The sequence below is a fragment of the Sabethes cyaneus genome, chromosome 2 (assembly GCF_943734655.1).
Source record: "Sabethes cyaneus chromosome 2, idSabCyanKW18_F2, whole genome shotgun sequence".
Classification (NCBI taxonomy): Eukaryota; Metazoa; Arthropoda; class Insecta; order Diptera; family Culicidae; genus Sabethes; species Sabethes cyaneus.
Genome location: NC_071354.1, coordinates 604,187 through 623,437, shown reverse-complemented (window position 1 = coordinate 623,437; position 19,251 = coordinate 604,187). Strand labels below are relative to the sequence as shown.

At 39.1% G+C, this 19,251-nt stretch overlaps 2 protein-coding genes across 2 annotated transcripts; one reads left to right on the top strand and one right to left on the bottom strand.

Annotated features, from left to right (window-relative positions):
* Positions 1-467: 467 nt before the first annotated feature.
* Positions 468-11,571, bottom strand: LOC128737471 (ragulator complex protein LAMTOR1). The gene is made up of 5 exons (XM_053832111.1): positions 11,350-11,571; positions 11,107-11,270; positions 10,885-11,021; positions 885-958; positions 468-815 (listed from the first exon to the last, which is right to left on the bottom strand). Exons 1-5 carry the CDS (start codon positions 11,419-11,421, stop codon positions 723-725), a joined length of 540 nt encoding a protein of 179 aa, XP_053688086.1. The 5' UTR covers positions 11,422-11,571; the 3' UTR covers positions 468-722.
* A 3,750-nt stretch (positions 11,572-15,321) lies between these two features.
* On the top strand, positions 15,322-18,069 carry LOC128734354 (GDP-Man:Man(3)GlcNAc(2)-PP-Dol alpha-1,2-mannosyltransferase). The gene is made up of 4 exons (XM_053828515.1): positions 15,322-15,519; positions 15,579-15,788; positions 15,845-16,828; positions 16,884-18,069. Exons 1-4 carry the CDS (start codon positions 15,500-15,502, stop codon positions 17,119-17,121), a joined length of 1,452 nt encoding a protein of 483 aa, XP_053684490.1. The 5' UTR covers positions 15,322-15,499; the 3' UTR covers positions 17,122-18,069.
* The last annotated feature ends 1,182 nt before the right edge of the window (positions 18,070-19,251 follow it).

Sequence of the window (19,251 nt, the reverse complement as noted above, 5' to 3'; positions counted from 1 at the left end):
AAGCCAGCCGTTTGCTAGTAGTAGCAGTAATGGAAACAAATTTATATAAATATATATCTTTCTCCCGTAACACTTCTTTCGTGCCGGTCTTTCTCATCCACTAACTAAGCAATGCATAATTTATTAGAGTTACCGCACCAGCTAGTGAAATAAATTGTCTCCCATAAGTCTTAACATTTGTCTTCAGGTATGACGCAAAGAAAGTGCATGCCTCATATTTGTTCAGTTTTATATTAATGAGAGTCTCATTAGAATTTAGCGATTCCATTACTTCTTTCGGTAATTAAAAACCTAAATAGATATAATAGAATCTTTATAGTTAGATGACTTCTATTTCTTTCGATACATGTCCCTTGGCTGATCTACGTTTATGATATATCACATAACTAAGAAATAACGCAAGGTGTAAGATTGGATGAACAAACCGATGAACTTGTGGAATTTAAGGGAAAAACGGAGAATGTGGAAAAATCGTATATTACTTAAATCATTGATGTTAATGAAAAACAAACAAGAATATTACACTTTGATATTTTCAATAAAAATAGACTTTAAAAGAGTGAACGACAGCACTAATATGCAACACGACAAATTTATGGGAAGAGAAATGAATGCGACATGCTGTAACAGGAATAAATCTATCAGAGAACATCGATTTTGATCTTCACCGTATCGCCACGTTCTTACAGCTGTCCCCCTGAGGCACATTGTTAGCTGTGAAATTATGGGATTCTGAAAGGCACTACCAGGTTTTCGGTATGTTTTACTTTGATTTCCGTCACAGCAATATTTGCCTTCTGCACCATGTCGCGAATCTAGAGATAAAAAAGCAGGATGTTCTAATGATGATTTTAATGCTGTATAATGTATGACATTTTACTTACCATATTTACATCTTCCGGCAAAATCGGTACGGACGCTAGCATCGATTCTGGATTAGGAATGTCTTTCAGTAGTCCTTTAAGAAAAACAAAACAATATGCTCCAATATTATCGTAGCTTTTACAAACGTGAGGACCACGTTTTTTTATATTTAAGCTAAAGGAATTTCGGTGTAACGAAGAATAGTTGTAAATCACTTCTACCTGCTGATTCTTTTAACTTATGCGATATAAAAGTGTATTTCCACAATCATATCTCTAAGAGAGATATAAAGTAAGATTGACCTCTGCTAAGATAATTAATGAGCGATTGAACTTTCTATAATAAACTGTGCAAAGTAGGATCAACCCGGTAAATAGGTGGATTCGATAGGTGGTCCAAGTAAATAACAACAAAGCATTGACCAATTTGTATAGTCTGGAAAATAAATAAAGTTTCGTATTCTACTAAGACGCCCCAAAAACTTCAGTCAATTTGTATAGTGTTTTTAGCTAAGCCTTATACAAATTTAATGAAAAGTTTATGGCCTGATATTGTAATTTTGCTGAAATCGATACAATTTGATTTTGATTTGAAATTTGATACAAACATTCTGTACAGTATTTAGAACATCCAATCAATCAGAATCAGAACAATTCGAAATGTCAAAAAATTAGACGCCGGACCAATTGCGAGAATGTTAATACTCGTATTGTCAAATATTATTTAAAATCCTTGATTGGCCCTGTCTGGCCTTACATGATTAACTCCAAGATGTCCCCGATCTGTCTCGTTGTATTAAGGGGACATAGTAGCTTTTCAATGTTCAAAAACCGAAATTTTTGTTATTGATTACTCGATAGATTATCATTTTGAGCATACGTATTTGAAGCCGTTTGGATGAATTCCAAAAATTGACTAAGTTACAGCTATTTCTACGCGCATGTCTGGAACGATTACACAGCGAAGAAAAACTTCAAAGCCGTGTTTCTCGAAACCAGGTTTTGAAAGTCGGTACCATATATATCTCAAAAACGGTTCACGCAATTCTCTAGATTATTTTTTTTGTTTAAAAGTTTATAAAACTATATTATTAAAACCCCGAATCGATTGGTGTTGCGCGTTGTCGAGAAATGAGGCAAAAATATGGTGTAAAAAGTACTATGCCCCTTAAAAATTCCATTGAATCAATTTTAAGATTGTTGATATCTATATTATTGATATTCTTATACACTCAAGACTTATTCTACCTCATGGTTTATTTTCACAATTTTTGAATTGACGCGGTTTTTGTGACGATTTTTGAATTAACATGGATTATTTTTATGATAATTTTTGAGTTGACGCGGTTTTTTCAATGACATTTGGATTGTAAATAGCTCTTTCGGTGATTTTTGATTTAACATGGTTTATTTATATGATGACTAGCTGACCCGACAAACTGCGTATTGCCACAAATTAAACTGTGTCGTACATAAATCGTGAATCTCGGATGACCTTTGGCACAATCTCGAGTTTTTGCAAGTTTTTGAGAACTTCAACCTTAGATGATTCATATTAGCAGTTACGTAACTATGAAACACTGACGAACTGACATGACACTTAGAAGAAAATCCTTTAAAAACCATCGTCCTGCACATTTTGCTTGCACACTAGCACCCTCTGTTATGCATGTTGCGGAGTAGCTTGCATTTGCAGGGTTTTATGCTGTAGGGTTTTGTACATTTGAATGGTTTTATACTGAAAACTCAAAGCAACACTTGCGTGCCGCGGTGTGGCCATGTGCGAAGCATGCTTTTTTGAAAAATGAGTGGTTTTTGATTGGACGATGGAATTATCGCGAGTGTCTCGTCTGTTTGTCTGTGATGAAAGCATAGGTAATTTAATATACAAATTTTCAATTTTCCGCACTGTACAGTAGAGAACAACCACAAACTATACAGACACTGCGCATGGAACAAAACGCATTAAATCTGAAGGACCAGATTCATTTGAAGTGAGTGTATTTCGTCCCTTGTATATCTCACCAATTCATTCGCGTATCAATCTCAGCAGCCCGTTAATTTCCATAAGTTTTCCTGACAACTAATTTGTAAGAAAAGGTGCAGCGGTTTATGGAAGGTATGAATCGAATTAACTATTATACAAAATTTACTGTATTTATTATGTAAAACTTTCCTTCAGATCGAAACAGCACTTCTTATTCTTATAACCAAGGCAGTCAACGCAATGCCGGAAGTGAAGCAAGAACTTGAGCAGCTGTACTTGTTCCATCCCCGAGGGTCCGGAGTATTAATTAACCTTTACTAGCCAAATACTTCCAACGAAAATCAAAAGTTAATTATTAATCAGAAGCGGTTGGTACGAGACGTCCCCGTTTCTTCTTCCCCTGTAGATTCAGAAATCTATACCTATAAAGAAGGATTTCTGTCTGTCTGTCTGTCTGTCCCGTGTTCCTTATAGAATCAAAAACTACTGAACCAATCGGCGTGAAAATTTGCATGTAGAGGTTTTTGGGGCCAGGAAAGGTTTTAGTGATGGTTAGAGACCCCTCCCCCCACTAAGAGGGGGGGCTCCCATACAAATGAAACACAAATTTCTGCATAACTCGAGAACTAATCAAGCAAATAGAACCAAATTTGGCATGTGGGTGTTTTCGGTGACAAGAATTTATTCTAGGGTAATTTGAGACCCCTCCCCTCTTTATAAGGGGAATTATAACTCCTCTCCCCTTTAAGAGGGGGGGTTTCCATACAAATTTCCTCATAACTCGAGAACTAATCAAGCAAATGGAACCAAATTTGGCATGTGAAGGTTTTCGAGGGCAAGAAAATTTTCTATGTTGAATTAGGACCCCTCCTCACTTTAAGAGGGGGGGCTCCTGTACAAATGAAATACCAATTTCCTCATAACTCGAGAACTAATCAAGCAAATGGAACCAAATTTGGCATGTGTGTGTTTTTGAAGACAAAATTTTTTTCTATGATGAATTGGGACCCCTCCCCACTTTAAGAGGGGGGGGGGGGGGGCTCCTATACAAACGAAATACAAATTTCCTTATAACTCGAGAGCTAATCCAGCAAATGGAACCAAATTTGGCATGTAGGTGTTTTTGGAGGCAAGAATGTTTTCTATGATGAATAAGAACCTCTCCCCACTTTAGGAGGGGGGCTCCTATACAAATGAAATACAAATTTCCTCATAACTCGAGAACTAATCAAGCAAATGCAACCAAATTTGGCATGTGAAGGTTTTCTAGAGCAAGAAAATTTTCTATGGTGAATTAGGACCCCTCCCCACTTTAAGAGGAGGGGCTCCTGTACAAATGAAATACAAATTTCCTCATAACTCGAGAACTAATCAAGCGAATTGAACCAAATTTGGCATGTGTGTGTTTTTGGAGACAATTTTTTTTTCAATGATGAATTGGGACCCCTCCCCACTTTAGGAGGGGGGGTCCTATACAAACGAAATACAAATTTCCTCATAACTCGAGAACTAATCCAGCAAATGGAACCAAATTCGGCATGTGGAGGTTTTTGGAGGCAAAAATATTTTCTACGGTGAATTAGGATCCTTCCACACTTCAAGAGGGGGGGCTTCTACACAAATGAAATACAAATTTCCTCATAATTCGAGAACTAATCAAGCAAATGGAACCATATTTGGCATGTGGGTGTTTTTGGAGACAACCATTTTTCCCATGATGAATTAGGACTTCTTACCTTTTTAGGAGGGGGGGGGCTCCCATTCAAACGAAATACAAATTTGCTCATAACTTTAGAACTAATCAAGCAAATGGAACCAAATTTGGCATGTGAGAGTTTTAGATGGCAGAATTTTTTTTCTGTGGTGTATTACGACCCCTTTCCCTTTTAAGAGGGTGGGCTCCCATACAAATGAAATACAAATTTCCTTATAATTTGAGTACTAATCAAGCAAATGGAACCAAATTTAGCATGTAGATTTTTGAGTCTTGAATTTATTTTATGATAGTTAGAGACCTCTCACCCCTGTGGTAGGGGGATATGGACTCTCATACAAATAAAACAGAAATTTTTGCGAAACTCAAAAACTAATCCAACTCGAGAAATTCGAGACTCTTCCATAAAACATTAATCAATAACAAGACCACAAAAACTATCTATAGTAACACTAGATCATTCAGGACGAGCCGGTCGCGAGTGTTGCCGGTGACCCGCCGTCGGAAGCGCCGCCCACTGGGGGGCTTGCAAAACTCGAGAAGTGACAAAGATCATCCGAGATTCATGATTTATGTACAACACAGGTTAATTTGTGGCAATACGAAGTTTGTCGGGTCAGCTAGTATATCTATATTCACACAAGATTCATTTCAATGAATTGTCTCTGCGTCAATACTTCACAGTTGGCCTGGCCGATTTAACATTTGCAAGATATCTCGCAAGATGTTTCGCAAATATCAATACTGACAAAAAAATAATTTGAAATGTTTCTATGATTAGAAATAATTAAAATTATTTCCAGGAATCCTTTATTGTGGCTGTGATGGTATTAATAAGATAAGATAATAATAAGATATCCGATTCTTTATTAATTTTTCCAACTCACAGAAACAGTTGTCGGAATCTAGAAAGTAAGACAGCGCAACGGCTGTCCTGAAGTATAAAACAGTGTTCAGAGCTGATCTGCGTTTTTCAAGATTAACAATCTTTACCTCCATTAGTGACTGATATCAGAACTGAAATTGAAAACAGTTTACAGCCATCGTTTTTCTGATATAATTAGAATTGCTGTTGAAGTTGTTCGGGACTTCACTGGTTCGTTACCAATTCCGGCGCGTTTTGTTTCGGCTCAGGTCCGGTGCAATAACAAACATTTTTTTTCGTTGCGTTAGTGTACACATTTGTTCACATTGTTACCACCAGAAAATGTTCTTAGTGAGGGTTACCAATAAATTTTTGAAACTGCGCGCATGAGGAAAAAATCAAATCTAATAACGTGATCCGTTGAATGCATATGAGTCTGCATTTGAAAAAAAACCATCATAGTACTCTATGGTACGGCAGCACAGCAGAAAATGAGCAGTAAGCAGAAAATGAAAAAATATACCTAGCAATCCACACAGTTTAGTATGAGTCCTCCACCCTACCACAGGTCTCAATTAACCATATAAAATTACTTTCTCCAGAAACCTTCACATGCTAAACTTGGTTCCGTATGCTTGATTAGTTCTCGAGTTATGCAGAAATTTGTTTCATGTATATGGGGGACCTAATTTACCATAGAAACAATTCTTGCCGAATTTGGTTCCATTTGCTTGATTACTTCTTGAGATATGAGGAAATTTGTATTTCAGTTGTATGGGAGCATATGCCAAATTTGGTTCCGTTTGTGTTTCAGTTATATGGAAGCCCCCCTCTTAATCCTCTCTGTCCCATGGTAGCACAGGTGCTCCATGACTTCCGATGCTAAAATCGATCGATAAAATTTTTGAGGCATTCAAATATGGATATTTTGATTTTGTAGCGTAGTTAAAAAATTGTTTCACAAGGTATATAGTTGCGTTTGACGAATTGTTAATTAATAGCTTTTTTACATGATCAAAAACTGTAAACCACCAAAACACCCCTGGGACAGAGAGGGTTAAAGGGATGAGGGGTCATAATTCACTATAGAAAAAAAATCCTGCCTCCTAAAACCTTCACATGCCAAATCTGGTTCCATTTGCTTGATTAGTTCTCGAGTTGTGACGATATTTGTATTTCATTTATATAAGCGCCCCCCCCCCCTCCACTCAAAAGAATGAGGGGTCCTAATTCGCCACATAAAAAACTCCTGCCTCCTAAAACCCCCACATGCCAATTTTGCTTCCATTTGCTTGGTTTCTTCTCGAGCTTCTTCTTCTTTCTTCTTTATGAGGAAATATGTATTTCAAGCGTTCGCGCAAAGGCTATGTGCCGGGACTCAGACGGTAATCTTCACTGGCTAGAGCGCTGCACTGAATCATTGTCAAGATTTGGGATGAGGAGCTACTATCGGAGGTGTGGACGGAAGGCATCGTGTGTCCGATCTACAAAAAGGGCGACAAGTTGGATTGTTGTAATTACCGCGCAATCACACTGTTGAACGCCGCATACAAGGTACTCTCCTAACTTTTATGTCGTCGATTATCACCATTTGCAAAGAAGTTCGTGGGGTAATATCAAGTGAGATTCATGGTTGCCCGTGCCACCACGGATCAGATTTTCGCGCTTCGGCAAGTGTTGCAGAAATGTCGCTAATACAACGTGCCACGCATCATTTATTCATCGACTTCAAATCAGTGTATGACACGATCGATCGAGATAAGCTATGGCAGATTATGCACTACTACGGATTTCCGGATAAACTAACGCGATTGGTCAAGGCGACGATGGAACGAATAATGTGTGTTGTTCGAGAATCAGGGGCAGTCTCGAGTCCCTTTGAATCTCGAAGAAGGTTACGGCAAGGTGATGGGCTTTCATGTCTGCTGTTCAACATCGCTTTGGAGGGCGTGATAAGAAAAGCGGGGATAGACACGAGTGGCACGATATTCACGAAGTCCGTCCAGCTTCTTGGTTTCGCTGACGACGTTGACATCATTACACGTACCTTTGAGAGGATGGCTGAAACGTACATCGGACTGAAAGCTGAAGCCAAACGGATTGGACTTGCCATTAATGTTTCGAAAACAAAATACATCAAAGGAAGAGGTTCTAGAGAAGTGAATGCTGACCTCCCTCCCCGGATTCATTTAGACGGTGATGAAATCGAGGTGGTAGAAGAGAGTTCGTGTATCTGGGCTCACTGGTTACCGCAGCCAACGACACCAGCAGAGAAATACAAAGACGGAATTCGTGCCTACTTTGAACTCCGTAGGACGCTGCGATCGAACAAAATTAACCACCACATGAAGTTAACAATCTACAAGACGCTGATTAGACCGGTGGTCCTTTACGGCCATAAGGCATGAACTATGCTCGTGGAGGACCAACGCGCCCTTAGTGTTTTAGAACGAAACGTGTTGCGCACTATCTACGGCGGAGTGCAGATGAAAGACGGAACGTGGAGGAAGCGAAAGAACCATGCATTGCATCAGCTGCTTAGGCAACCACCCATCGCTCACCCCGCAAAAATCGGTCGCCTGCGATAGGCTGGGCACGTCGTGAGGATGTCGGACGACAGCCCGGTTAAAAAAGTTCTCAATAATGATCCGACTGGAACGAGACGGCGCGGTGCGCATCGAGTAAGATGGATCGATCAAGTGGAAGGCGACCTGCGGACCCTACGCAGACCACGTAACTGGCGAATTGTGACCATGGACCGAGTGGAATGGAGACGACTTCATCGTAGAGCAAAGGAAACTACGGCCTAGAGCTGATCAAGTAAGTATGTATTTCATTTGTATGGCAGCCTCCCTCCTAAAGGGGGAGGGGTCCTTATTCACCATAGAAAAAATTCTTGCATCCAAAAACCCCCTCATGCCAAACTTGGTTCCAGTTGCTTGATTACTTCTCGAGTTATGCAGAAATTTGTGTTTCATTTGTATTTGAACCCCCTTAGTGGGGGAGAGGTCTCTAACCATCGTAGGAACCTCCCCCGGCCCCAAGAACCCCTAAATGCAAGTTTTCACGCCGATCGGTTCAGTAGTTTTCGATTCTATAAGGAACATACGGACAGGCAGACAGACAGACAGGCACACAACCATTTTTATATATATGTACAGTGGACCCCCGTTCGTTTGAACGATTCCTCATGCAAACTAACGGGGTTAGTTTTTAATTTGAACAGCTGGCAACCCTAAATAAGCCGAAACTTGAATGAACTGGCCGCCCAACTCTTTGTTATTGATGGGTGACTTGATTTAGTGCTCAGTTGCAAGCAGCGAAAATTTCATTCTCCGATCGGATTTCTATCATAATCGTCGGAAAAACGGAATGTGAAACAGCATGATGTTGCGGTAACCGAATCTTAATTTTAGAAATCCTTGCTATCGGTGAGGTCAAATCTACATCGCAACTTGATTTAAAAATAGCACATTTGTTTATTCCCTCATGTAAAACTATTTTTAAGATTTATAGAATTTTACTGAAAATATATAGGGGGATTAGGGGCATAATGAGCACACGGGGCGAAATGGGTATGAAATGGGGAAGGCAAATGAGGAAGCGTGCAACATAGCTTCAGTCATCCCAAGCCCCTACCTAGAGCCTCCACGTGGCCTTACCCGGCCTTCTATTGAGTAGCCAAGCTAGGAGGTGCGAAGATGGGTGGTTCCTGGCTGACTGATCTCAAAACTGCGGATTTGGATGACGGCTGAGCCACACAACCTTGTTAGTAGGTAAGCTAAACATAAGTTATTTTAATTATTTGTTTCGTTTTAGCTCATGGAGCAAGCACCTCCTACTGTACAGTGAAAACTCGGGACGAAGAAAGTTTAAATAATGCACATGGATACCAGAAGAAAAATTAAATTAATAATGGAAGCACTCATGTAAACTCAAATGATGCAACTCTATTCCATTCGAAGGACTGCTGGTGAGATTGTTCTATTTTTAAAGTAAAGGGAAAGGAGCATCAGGGTATCGAATGAATCGAAGACTGGATGAGGGAGGTGTTAACCAGCCCAAGTCATATAAGGTCGGAGAGGATTTTGACGCGCCCTTCTAGCACACAAATCATCACGCAAGATAAGTTTGCACGGCGAAGTTATATATCTAGAAACCGGAAGTCTATGTTGGAACGGGTGTTTTATAATCCCATTGCGACATTGCTTATAGATCCACCCAACCCCTTTTTAGTCCTTCACGAACAGCATTGACATGAAAGTTGCTAGGTAGCTAAATTCGATTCTGCAGTAATTCTACTTGCATACAATGGGAAACCCTGGTGATGGTGGCTAACCCCATACATACATACATACATAATGAACACACGGGGCGAAATGGGCACCCCTCTTTTCTACGAAAGTACGCATTTTGTAACATCATGTGGCATGCGAAACACTGCTGTAGGTACTACAGTATCTATTTATCAAAAAAATGAGTGATTACTACTTTTAAAACACGGAGTTATATTAAAAAACTCAACTTGGTTGTCAGACGCTGAAAAAATTATAATTTTGGTGCACTACTTTGGTAGTGCCACTTTTACCCATTTATATGTTAACTACTTGACTGGGAGCGAAATGGGCAGCCGTAGGTGGGGTGAAACGAGCACTATGTCGCATTAACTAACCTTTCAATTTCTTTGTTTATCGCGTCAATGCTTGTTTACAGTGATGGTATGAATATGTCAAGAGAATCCGGAAGACATAATTGGCCAAAAAAGGCCTTGCAAGCGGTCTTGACCACTATAGGCGAGACGGAATATCCATAAAACAAGTCGCCAAGTACCACGGCACTATACGGCAGACGTTAGCTCGGTATTTGGTGCCATACGATAGGGCAATCTCGGAGCAGGAGGTGGACCAAATTGATTCCTTCAAAACTGTTATAACTCCCGCTTCAGAACAAGAACTGGCGGTCCATATTTGTATATGAAGGTTCGATGCTACGGTATTAGGACAATCAGGACAATCAGAGTTTTTCCGACGTTTTGACACGTTTAATGTTTGTGTATGTATGGGTGTGTATGTGTATGTGTATATGAATGTGTGTGAGTGTGTGTGGTTGTTGATACTTATATACACCCTTCAAGCATGTATTTATAAGGGTCCTCAACTGCTCATTATGCCCCAGGGGTTGCTCATTGTGCCCCACACACTGACCGATTTTTAGTTTTTGAAGCATAAGTTTAAATTGCAATTTTCGTCATCATATCAATTATTTTTCAATTTGTCTACAGTATGCCTTTAACTATCGATAGTGCATGTATGTTTTGCAATGACGACACTAAAATTTCAGTCATTTTGGGTGCTTAAATCAGACAACGAGTTTGGGTGCTCATTATGTTCCTAATACCCCTAACTACTAGGCTCTAAACTACTATTTAGGGGCTATGTAATAGCTTACTACTCACCTACGTAAACAGCACTGTTTGGATGTGATACGGTATTCCACTGTTGAGCCAGCCTTTGTGAGTACACTTTTACTCGATCGTTGTACTCTTGAGGTTCAATGTTATGAATGTCCATAGCAGCCACATCAATTACGTTTCTATCCACAATAAAAAAAAGTACCCAAGCAATTCAAACATGAGCATGAATTTTACAACTCTTTAATCAAAAGCTTAAATACTTACGCTGCGGTGTCTTGAATAATTTTGTTCAACGCTGAGACGTCATCTTTCTTTGGCACCGAGCTTGCGAATTCTTGACTAAGATCTTCACTATTCGATCTTCGTACCGCTGGACTGTTATTCACAGGATTATCTAGCAAGTGCGTTCGTTCATTTGGTTCACTGCCCTACATAGACCATCAGATTTTTAACCAAATTAGTTAATTAATCTAAATTAAATATTTGATATTTGAACGCCCGCCCTACCTGTGCGGAAGAATCCTCCTGACAAGTGAAGCAGCTAGCTGCGTAGTTTACAAGCGTACGAATGCAATCCATTCTCAGGAGAAATTAACTGCGATAACTTATTATTCCGAGCTTAAACAATGCAAATTGTATTTTACGTTTCAATACATTTGTTAGATATACTATTATTTTTATATGGGTAAACTTTCGGCAATGGGAATTTGAATATCTTTTGTTTTGATCTCTTTCCAAGCAGGGAGCAGGGTGACACTTTTCAGGAAGGTATTCAATAAAAAAAGTATAATGGGACGCCGGTGTTTTTGTTAATTTTTGCGGTGCAATTATTCGCATCATTCGACAAGTAGTCGTCGCTGCCGTAAAAATGATGATATTTTTATTTTAAGCTGTCAAAATCACCCCATCGGCAGGCAACCATGTTTTCGCTGCCAACATCTCATGTGTGCGAAAATGAGATAGCATGTCAGCATTGCGTTTCACTCAACTGCCAGCAGTCTGATTGGGGCCCGCTATCAAATTTTGAGCCCAGGACATGCTGTCGCTGACGTTCACTGCAGCACAGAGAACAGACATCCATTCAGGAACAAATTTTTCGGGAATTCTTGGATAAAATTTCAAATTAAAATCACCTAGTATGCTAGCGTCACCACTACTATAGTTTCCCAACTAAATGATTCTTTTGATTTGCACACTGACAACCTTTGGTTCCTCTGGCGCTAGTATATATGAAATGTAAGCGACCCCCTGGCACATCGCCATTTTTCTATGACTAAAATCTACGCACGTCAAAAGCACTGGGCGGGAAATCACTTCATAGAAATTCTATGGAGCGGCCATTGTTGTTTGGGGCCCAGCATCGAGGGGCCCATCAGTATGGGGGTACTGTCATATCATATGTGAGAGCGTATTGGTGACACCGAGCTGACTGTAAGCGTTATGCTAGCGCCAGAAGCTAGCTGTTGTGAGTTTAGTGTAGAATTTTATGCGTCTTTAGCGACATCATCACTATAGTTTCCCAACTGATTTGACATAAGTTTTATCCAAGTGGGGACCTTTCGCTTGGATGTCTGTTCTCTGTGACTGCAGCTCGTTATATACATTTTTTGTTTTTGCTTAGGTCCAATCTAGGGTCGCTCTAGTGCCAATCGAACGGCTGTCAAAACGTTTGTTTTTTCACTCAGGTTGAACTCAGTTTCGCTCTGGGTTGCACTTTTTAGACGACTGGTTCGCACTGAGTTTTTTCACAGTTTGAACCTCGCAATAAGCAATACACTGACAACCCGAAAACGTTTATTTATGCTCGCGAAAATGTTTGTTAATTCAGTGGTCGGTTGGAATAAACCCAGGTTGAAAAACAAAAACGCTAATAAGAGATGTCGATGGGGTGGTCAAAATACATAAAAAATCATCTGAAGTGAATTTGAATAATTTTTTAAGGCGGATTTGAATCAATCAAATGTTATGGTTGGGTATGATAACATATCCAGCTTTTTACGTGTCATAATGGCGGAAAGCATAATCCGTGTTCATATCATTTTAACAGTATTTTTGACATTTCAGTAATACATTCGCACGAACACAGCAAAACTAAAGGAATGTGTGAAAAGAAAACGTGCGATGTATTACTGAAATGTCAAGAATACTGTTCAAATATTACAAATACGGGTTAGGCCGTCCGCCATTATGGCTCGTAAAAAGCTGAATACATAGACCTTGACATAGACTGTTGAAGACAAATCTGGCGGAGCTAAAACTTTACGCTGCTTTAAAAATTCAATTGCCTTGTTCAATTAGCAAAAGATGCGTCGTAATTCGCGAAGTTCCACGGAACATATACCTCGCGATTCACGCAACTTGCTGCTGATTATAGGAAGACTTATCCAATTCTGAATGGTTGCCAAAACTGTTTAAATAAAATAAACAAAAAAAAAGTGTTGCAGAATTAGTAATTTTTCTCTTTGCGCGTCTGTAGATTACCTGCCATCTGTACTACAGACGGTAGATGAAGTACAGACGCACTATAGTGACTACATATAGAGTGACGACATTCTCAAAATTGGAATGACAATTGTCTGTCAGTGTCATTCCAATCGAGCGGACAGGTAGGTCACCAAATGCAGGTGTAGGAAAAAATGGAATTTCATATGGAAATTTACTATTAGGTATGTGCAGAATATTTTGAGTGTATCTACCGTCTGTAATAGCGAATTCATAAATTAACCTACACTCTTAAATGATTCTACCTGTAAATAGGTCGGATTTAGTTAAAGCTAGGTTGAAACTACTCAAAATGCCCTTAAAGTGTACAAACTCAAACTTTGGGTAAAAATTTCAACCAATTTTGGCTACTTGCTACCGATAATTGAATTATTCTCTATGACAAATAACGTAATTTTAAGTTCCTACTACCAATTTTTTGGTTGAAAAACTACTCAAAATCTGAGTTTGTACACTTTAAGGGCATTTTGAGTAGTTTCAACCTAACTTTAACTAAATCCGACCAATTTACAGGTAGAATTATTTAAGAGTGTAGATCAAATCGATTAGAACTCAGTTTTAATAGAAGTGCTGTCAAAGCGTTCATAAATTAACCGAGATTGCATTTCGGTTAAACTGACAGCATTAAGTTTGAAGCGCAGGTTAAAACTGTCTAGCATTGCGGTTTACGGGTCGATCTGTCAAACTGCCCGTATCGTTCATAAATTTCGGGTTCGAGTTAGCACGAACCCATCAGGTTAATTTATGAATTCGCTGTAAGTCTGTACCCCTGCTTTAACAAGTATCTTACGTAATTTGTGATTGGCGTTTATGACAAACTGAATGCGCCAGACAGTCGGTTTGTGTCTACAATAAATTCGAGCAGCTCGCGGTGTAATCGGTGTAATCGTCGACCGGTAAGCCAAAGTAAATTGATATATACCAGGTATATGACAATGCGAGCTGTCATATACACTTTGCACTAACACATCTACACTAGTTCTGAGATTTCGAGCATTTTGTATGGAAAATTAGTTAATTTTTTAAAAAAATCGTTGGATACGCAAGATTTGTCTTTTTTTTTCTTACAGCTTTTATGTTTATGCTTAGAACATTATTTCTAGTATGTATTTTCATGAATACAATGAAGTGCAACATTCCAAATTGCAAGCGGAAATTTTTTCGTCAAAGCGGTATCAAGATGTCTCAAAGAAATGTCGTTATATCGCTTTCCTACAAGTAGTAAAACAAAAAAGATTTTTTTCAAAATGCTCGGACATGATTGTTTAATAAGCAGCATGAGCAACATTCTTATCCGCCCGCGATATTTTTCGTCTGATTTCTGGTAAGCTTTTAAAGTGTTAATTATCTTCTAAGACCGTTTTGTAGCAATCTAAGATTACTTTTTATGGTTTTCTACGTAGTGTTGAGACGGGTAAATTTATGATAAAAAGGTATCATCTTGGAACAGTGACTTCAACTTAAGGATTTTCAAGCAGTAGCACAAGCATCTATTCGAATAAAACTATTTTTTAAAAGAAAACATCAAAGGCAGATATTCAAGAGCATCATGCAAGCAAAATGTTGGATGGAACGTGTTTTAATTCAAGCAACCGTATACCGCATTGATCGTGAAGTATTACATTAACATTAATTCATTTTTCAATTGCACATCGAAATAGTTAGTCACCCATGTTCTCAAATTTTTTACGCATAATAAAGAAGGCTACAAGTGCAAATGACTTTAAAATATATTCCTTACATTTCATTGTAAATGTTCAAATATTTCACTGCAATAATATAGCTGCATTCATTAATTACAAATAATTTAGTTTTAATTTTCATGCAAGTTCCACCATATTTCAGAACTATTTCTTCTTCTTTCTACACACACTAATGCAATCCTCGATGGTCACATACCTGGTATATATCAATTTACTTTGCCGGTAAGCATATTTTTCTCCACGTCAAAACTGAACAGCTGTCAGTCAGTCAGAAGAACATAAACCGCACGTAAACAAACAATCTGGATCTCAAAGGCCAGCAGCATTGCGGATAAAGTCGCTTTTTTACTGTAATAGGAATAATACTGTATAGAAAATCAATAACTTGCCGTATCCGTATACTGATTGCGTCTCTTTTAATTAGTCATTTTTATTGAAATCACGGCAAAGTTATGTTGTGCGTCTGTAACCTGTAAGTAGTGTGTTCTAATTTAGGTCCAAAGAAAATTGTAGGAAACCCAAAATTTTTAGGGTATATGTGCTGCTTTTTATCGGTTCATTCAGTTTAATCAGCTTGTTGACAATCTTTTTACTTCTGAGACAACTGATAAAAAAACAGAAAATCAAACGTCGCGCTAACAACGATAATGATAAGTATGTGGCCCTCTTTCATCCATACTGTAACGCCGGAGGAGGCGGTGAACGTGTTCTTTGGTGTGCCATTCGAGCATTGCAAAACAAGTATGCTGATGCGTTTTCTTACTCAATAATTTTGATGATATTCCACCTCTTTTCAGGTACGAGGGTATAAAGCTGTTTGTGTATACCGGAGATTTAGAAGCAACTGGAAAAGAAATTTTAGACAAGGCGGAACGAACATTCAACTTGAGCCTTGATAGGGATAGAATACAGTTTGTCTATTTGAAAAACAGAAGATGGATCGAAGCGAAACGTTACCCATACTTTACGCTACTTGGTCAAAGTTTTGGCTCAATGCTTCTAGCCATGGAGGCATTACTCAGCCTACAGCCTGATATTTATATTGATACTATGGGGTATGCATTCACTTATCCAATATTTTCATACCTGGGAGGATGCAAAATTGGTTGCTATACGCATTACCCGACAATAAGCACCGATATGTTGCGAAGAGTTCAAAATCATGTCAATAGTTACAACAATCGAAGCTATGTAACAAAAAATCCGTTTGCCACTTGGATAAAGATAGTTTATTATCGTATATTTTCTAAAATCTACGGAAATGTTGGTCGCTGCGCGGACACGATTATGGTAAATTCCAGTTGGACTGAAAACCACATAATTGCGCTGTGGGAGGTACCATATAAAACACATCGGGTTTATCCTCCTTGCGAGGTGACTCATCTGAAAAACTTGCAATCACTTGCCAGCGCGCATGATAAAATCATCATTTTGTCAGTAGGGCAATTTCGTCCTGAAAAAGATCATCCATTGCAGCTTCAAGCGATGTATGAATTGAGAACAATGTTGAATAAGGACGAAGCGTTGTGGAATAGGTTGCGATTGATGATCGTTGGGTCTTGCCGGGATGATGAAGATCGAGAACGTGTGAAGAACATGCAGGACTTTGCTAAACATCTATCATTGGAGAATTCAGTTGAGTTTAGGGTAAATGTATCCTATCAGGAGCTTATTCAGTGCTACCAAGTTGCTACCATTGGGTTGCATGCAATGTGGAATGAACACTTCGGTATCAGTGTGGTGGACTGTATGGCAGCTGGGTTAATTATGGTAGCTAACAGGTATCTGGAGGATATGTTGTTTTATCAATATTGTTGATTTTGTTTTTTTTATTAGATCTGGCGGGCCGCTGATGGACATAGTTGAAACTTCAGAAGGTAGTCAAAATGGTTTTCTAGCCATCGACGCTTACGATTACGCTCGCTGTATTGCTACTATACTCTATAACAGTCGAGAGCAGAATTGTAGAATTCGGGAGGCTGCCCGTGCGTCTGTTGATCGGTTCTCGGAAACAGAGTTCGAAGCTGGGTTTCTTAGGGCCATCTCTACTATCTTAGATGATAAAGGAAACTAATTAGCGAACTTACTTATATCTGACTGTTTGAAAATTACAAAATGGTTTGAAAATTAGTCACACGAATATAAAAAGGTTCAAGCGTTGCACTTTAGCCAGCTAAATTAAATTGCGGATAAAATTGACACCTCAGCGGATGCTACTATTCACGTAAATGTAATACAGTTAGAAACAAGTGTCGTTCGATTTTCCGAAAACTTTTCCCAATTGCCAAGGAGCGGAATTGATGAATTATTTTCAATCAATATAATAAATTAGACAACTTTCACGGCGATGGTAGTTCCAACGCAATACAGCAGAAACCAGCAAAGACAGGACCAGCAGATAGGCAGGTGTGAATGCCATTAACATTTCGAGGACTAGGTTGGTTATTGGTTGCATTCGTTGGTAATTGTTCGCAACGGTTTTATTCCCGATGAAGTATATTACACTGGATTTTCACTGCGTTTGCTATTGACAAGCGAATTGGCAGCAGTTAGAATATTTCTGGAAAAAGTTTTTTGTCGTAGCTCCACGTTCTTCCGCTTCGAAAGTGTGGGTGTAGTAAAAGTAACATTTGAACGAATTCAATCACTTTGGATCTGGTCAGGTCAGTCGATCAGCACAAGGAAGGACGACGGTTGCTCCCGGCTTTGAAAGTTTGACATCGTTCAATGTTACCGAAGGGTAAAGTTTTCTGTGTAAAACTGAAATTGAATTTAATTAAGCGCTCTATTGTATGAGCCTGGCATGCGAAATTGTCGTCCATAGAAGCCAACTGGAAATGATGGAAATAGTTTGTAATTTGGTCGATTTGAAAGTCGATTATAGAGAGTGGATAGTTGAGTGCCCATTTTGCCCTGTAGTAGTTACGTCTGCATAAACCAATTTCGAAGAAAAACACGTAAGTAAATATAAAAAGGACTATTGAAAGCATCTGGAACGTTTATAGATTATTCTGATATTAAACAGTATATTAAAAAAATGTATCTTATACTTTTGAATATAAATTATAACTATTTCGATGCGGAAAATTCATAGTATGAAAGAAAACAAAAATATTTTTTTCTCCTTCAACAGCAGAAAAGTTCAAAATCAGCAACGCTGGCATAACCAACACCAATCGCATCTTAGTTATATGTGATAAATGATAAGATATTGCATGCTAAGTTAAATGTTATGCGATAAAAGTACGATTTCACGTTTTGATGCCTTCGGCACAGTTTCGGTTACCATAAAAGTACGCAGAAGGCATCAAGATGATTTTTTGCGAGTGATTGCCGTGATTACGCCTTACGCTGTTCTGAAGAGTTCAATTTTTCTCAATATCAATATCATCGCGAACTTAAATATCGATATTGCTGATATCGATATTTTTCCCAAGTTGAGCAGTTCCACGCCAAATCGTCCAAAAAAGCTGAAATCTGAAATGAACCGCGTTTCCTACCACTGTCATCATTCCGTTTGGTACTCTGATGCTTTTTGAACGTCTGATTACTTGGGATACGGTCGAATGTTTGATTTCGAGTTGAATACCGCTCTATCGATGAGAATTGGTTCACAGCAGATCGCGGCACGACAAGTAATGGGTAGAGATTTGCCAACATTTGCCGGCCGTCCAGAGGATTGGCCAATATTTTTGAGTAATTTCGAACAATCCACCGCCGCGTGTGGATACACGAACGCTGAAAATCTTGTTCGCTTACAACGAGCACTAAAGGGTCACGCATTAGAAGCAGTGCGTAGTAAACTATTGCTTCCAACCGGCGTACCCCATGTTATGAAAACGCTGCAGATTTTATACGGGAGGCCCGAATTATTATTTCGGTGTCTCATGCATGAGTACTATTCACAACCTCCCCGAGCCAGATCCGAATCGGCTTAAAACGCTTATGGAGTTCGGATTGGCCATCCAGAATTTAGTGGATCATCTTAAAGCTGCGCGGCAGGATGGCCATCTTGCGAACCCAGTCTTGATGCAAGAACTGGTGAAAAAAGTACCGGGAACATTAAGGCTTCAGTGGGCTAACTACAAAAGAAGGTATGTTACTGTTACTCTGGCTGTGTTTGGCGAATTTATGCCCCGTTTAGTTAATGCAGCCAGTGAAGTCTCGTTTCACTTGCCATGCTTTGGAAAGGCAAGTATATGAG

Bases quoted from the DNA above. Each gene is read 5' to 3' on its own strand.
- LOC128737471 (XM_053832111.1), bottom strand. From the start codon at position 11,421: ATGGATTGCATTCGTACGCTTGTAAACTACGCAGCTAGCTGCTTCACT. The intron at 11,022-11,106 runs GTAAGTATTTAA...TATTGTGGATAG, and splicing joins ATTATTCAAGACACCGCAGC to AAACGTAATTGATGTGGCTG. The intron at 959-10,884 runs GTGAGTAGTAAG...TTTTTCTTAAAG, and splicing joins AAACAGTGCTGTTTACGTAG to GACTACTGAAAGACATTCCT.
- LOC128734354 (XM_053828515.1), top strand. From the start codon at position 15,500: ATGTTGTGCGTCTGTAACCT. The intron at 15,520-15,578 runs GTAAGTAGTGTG...CAAAATTTTTAG, and splicing joins ATGTTGTGCGTCTGTAACCT to GGTATATGTGCTGCTTTTTA. The intron at 16,829-16,883 runs GTATCTGGAGGA...TTTTTTTATTAG, and splicing joins TTAATTATGGTAGCTAACAG to ATCTGGCGGGCCGCTGATGG.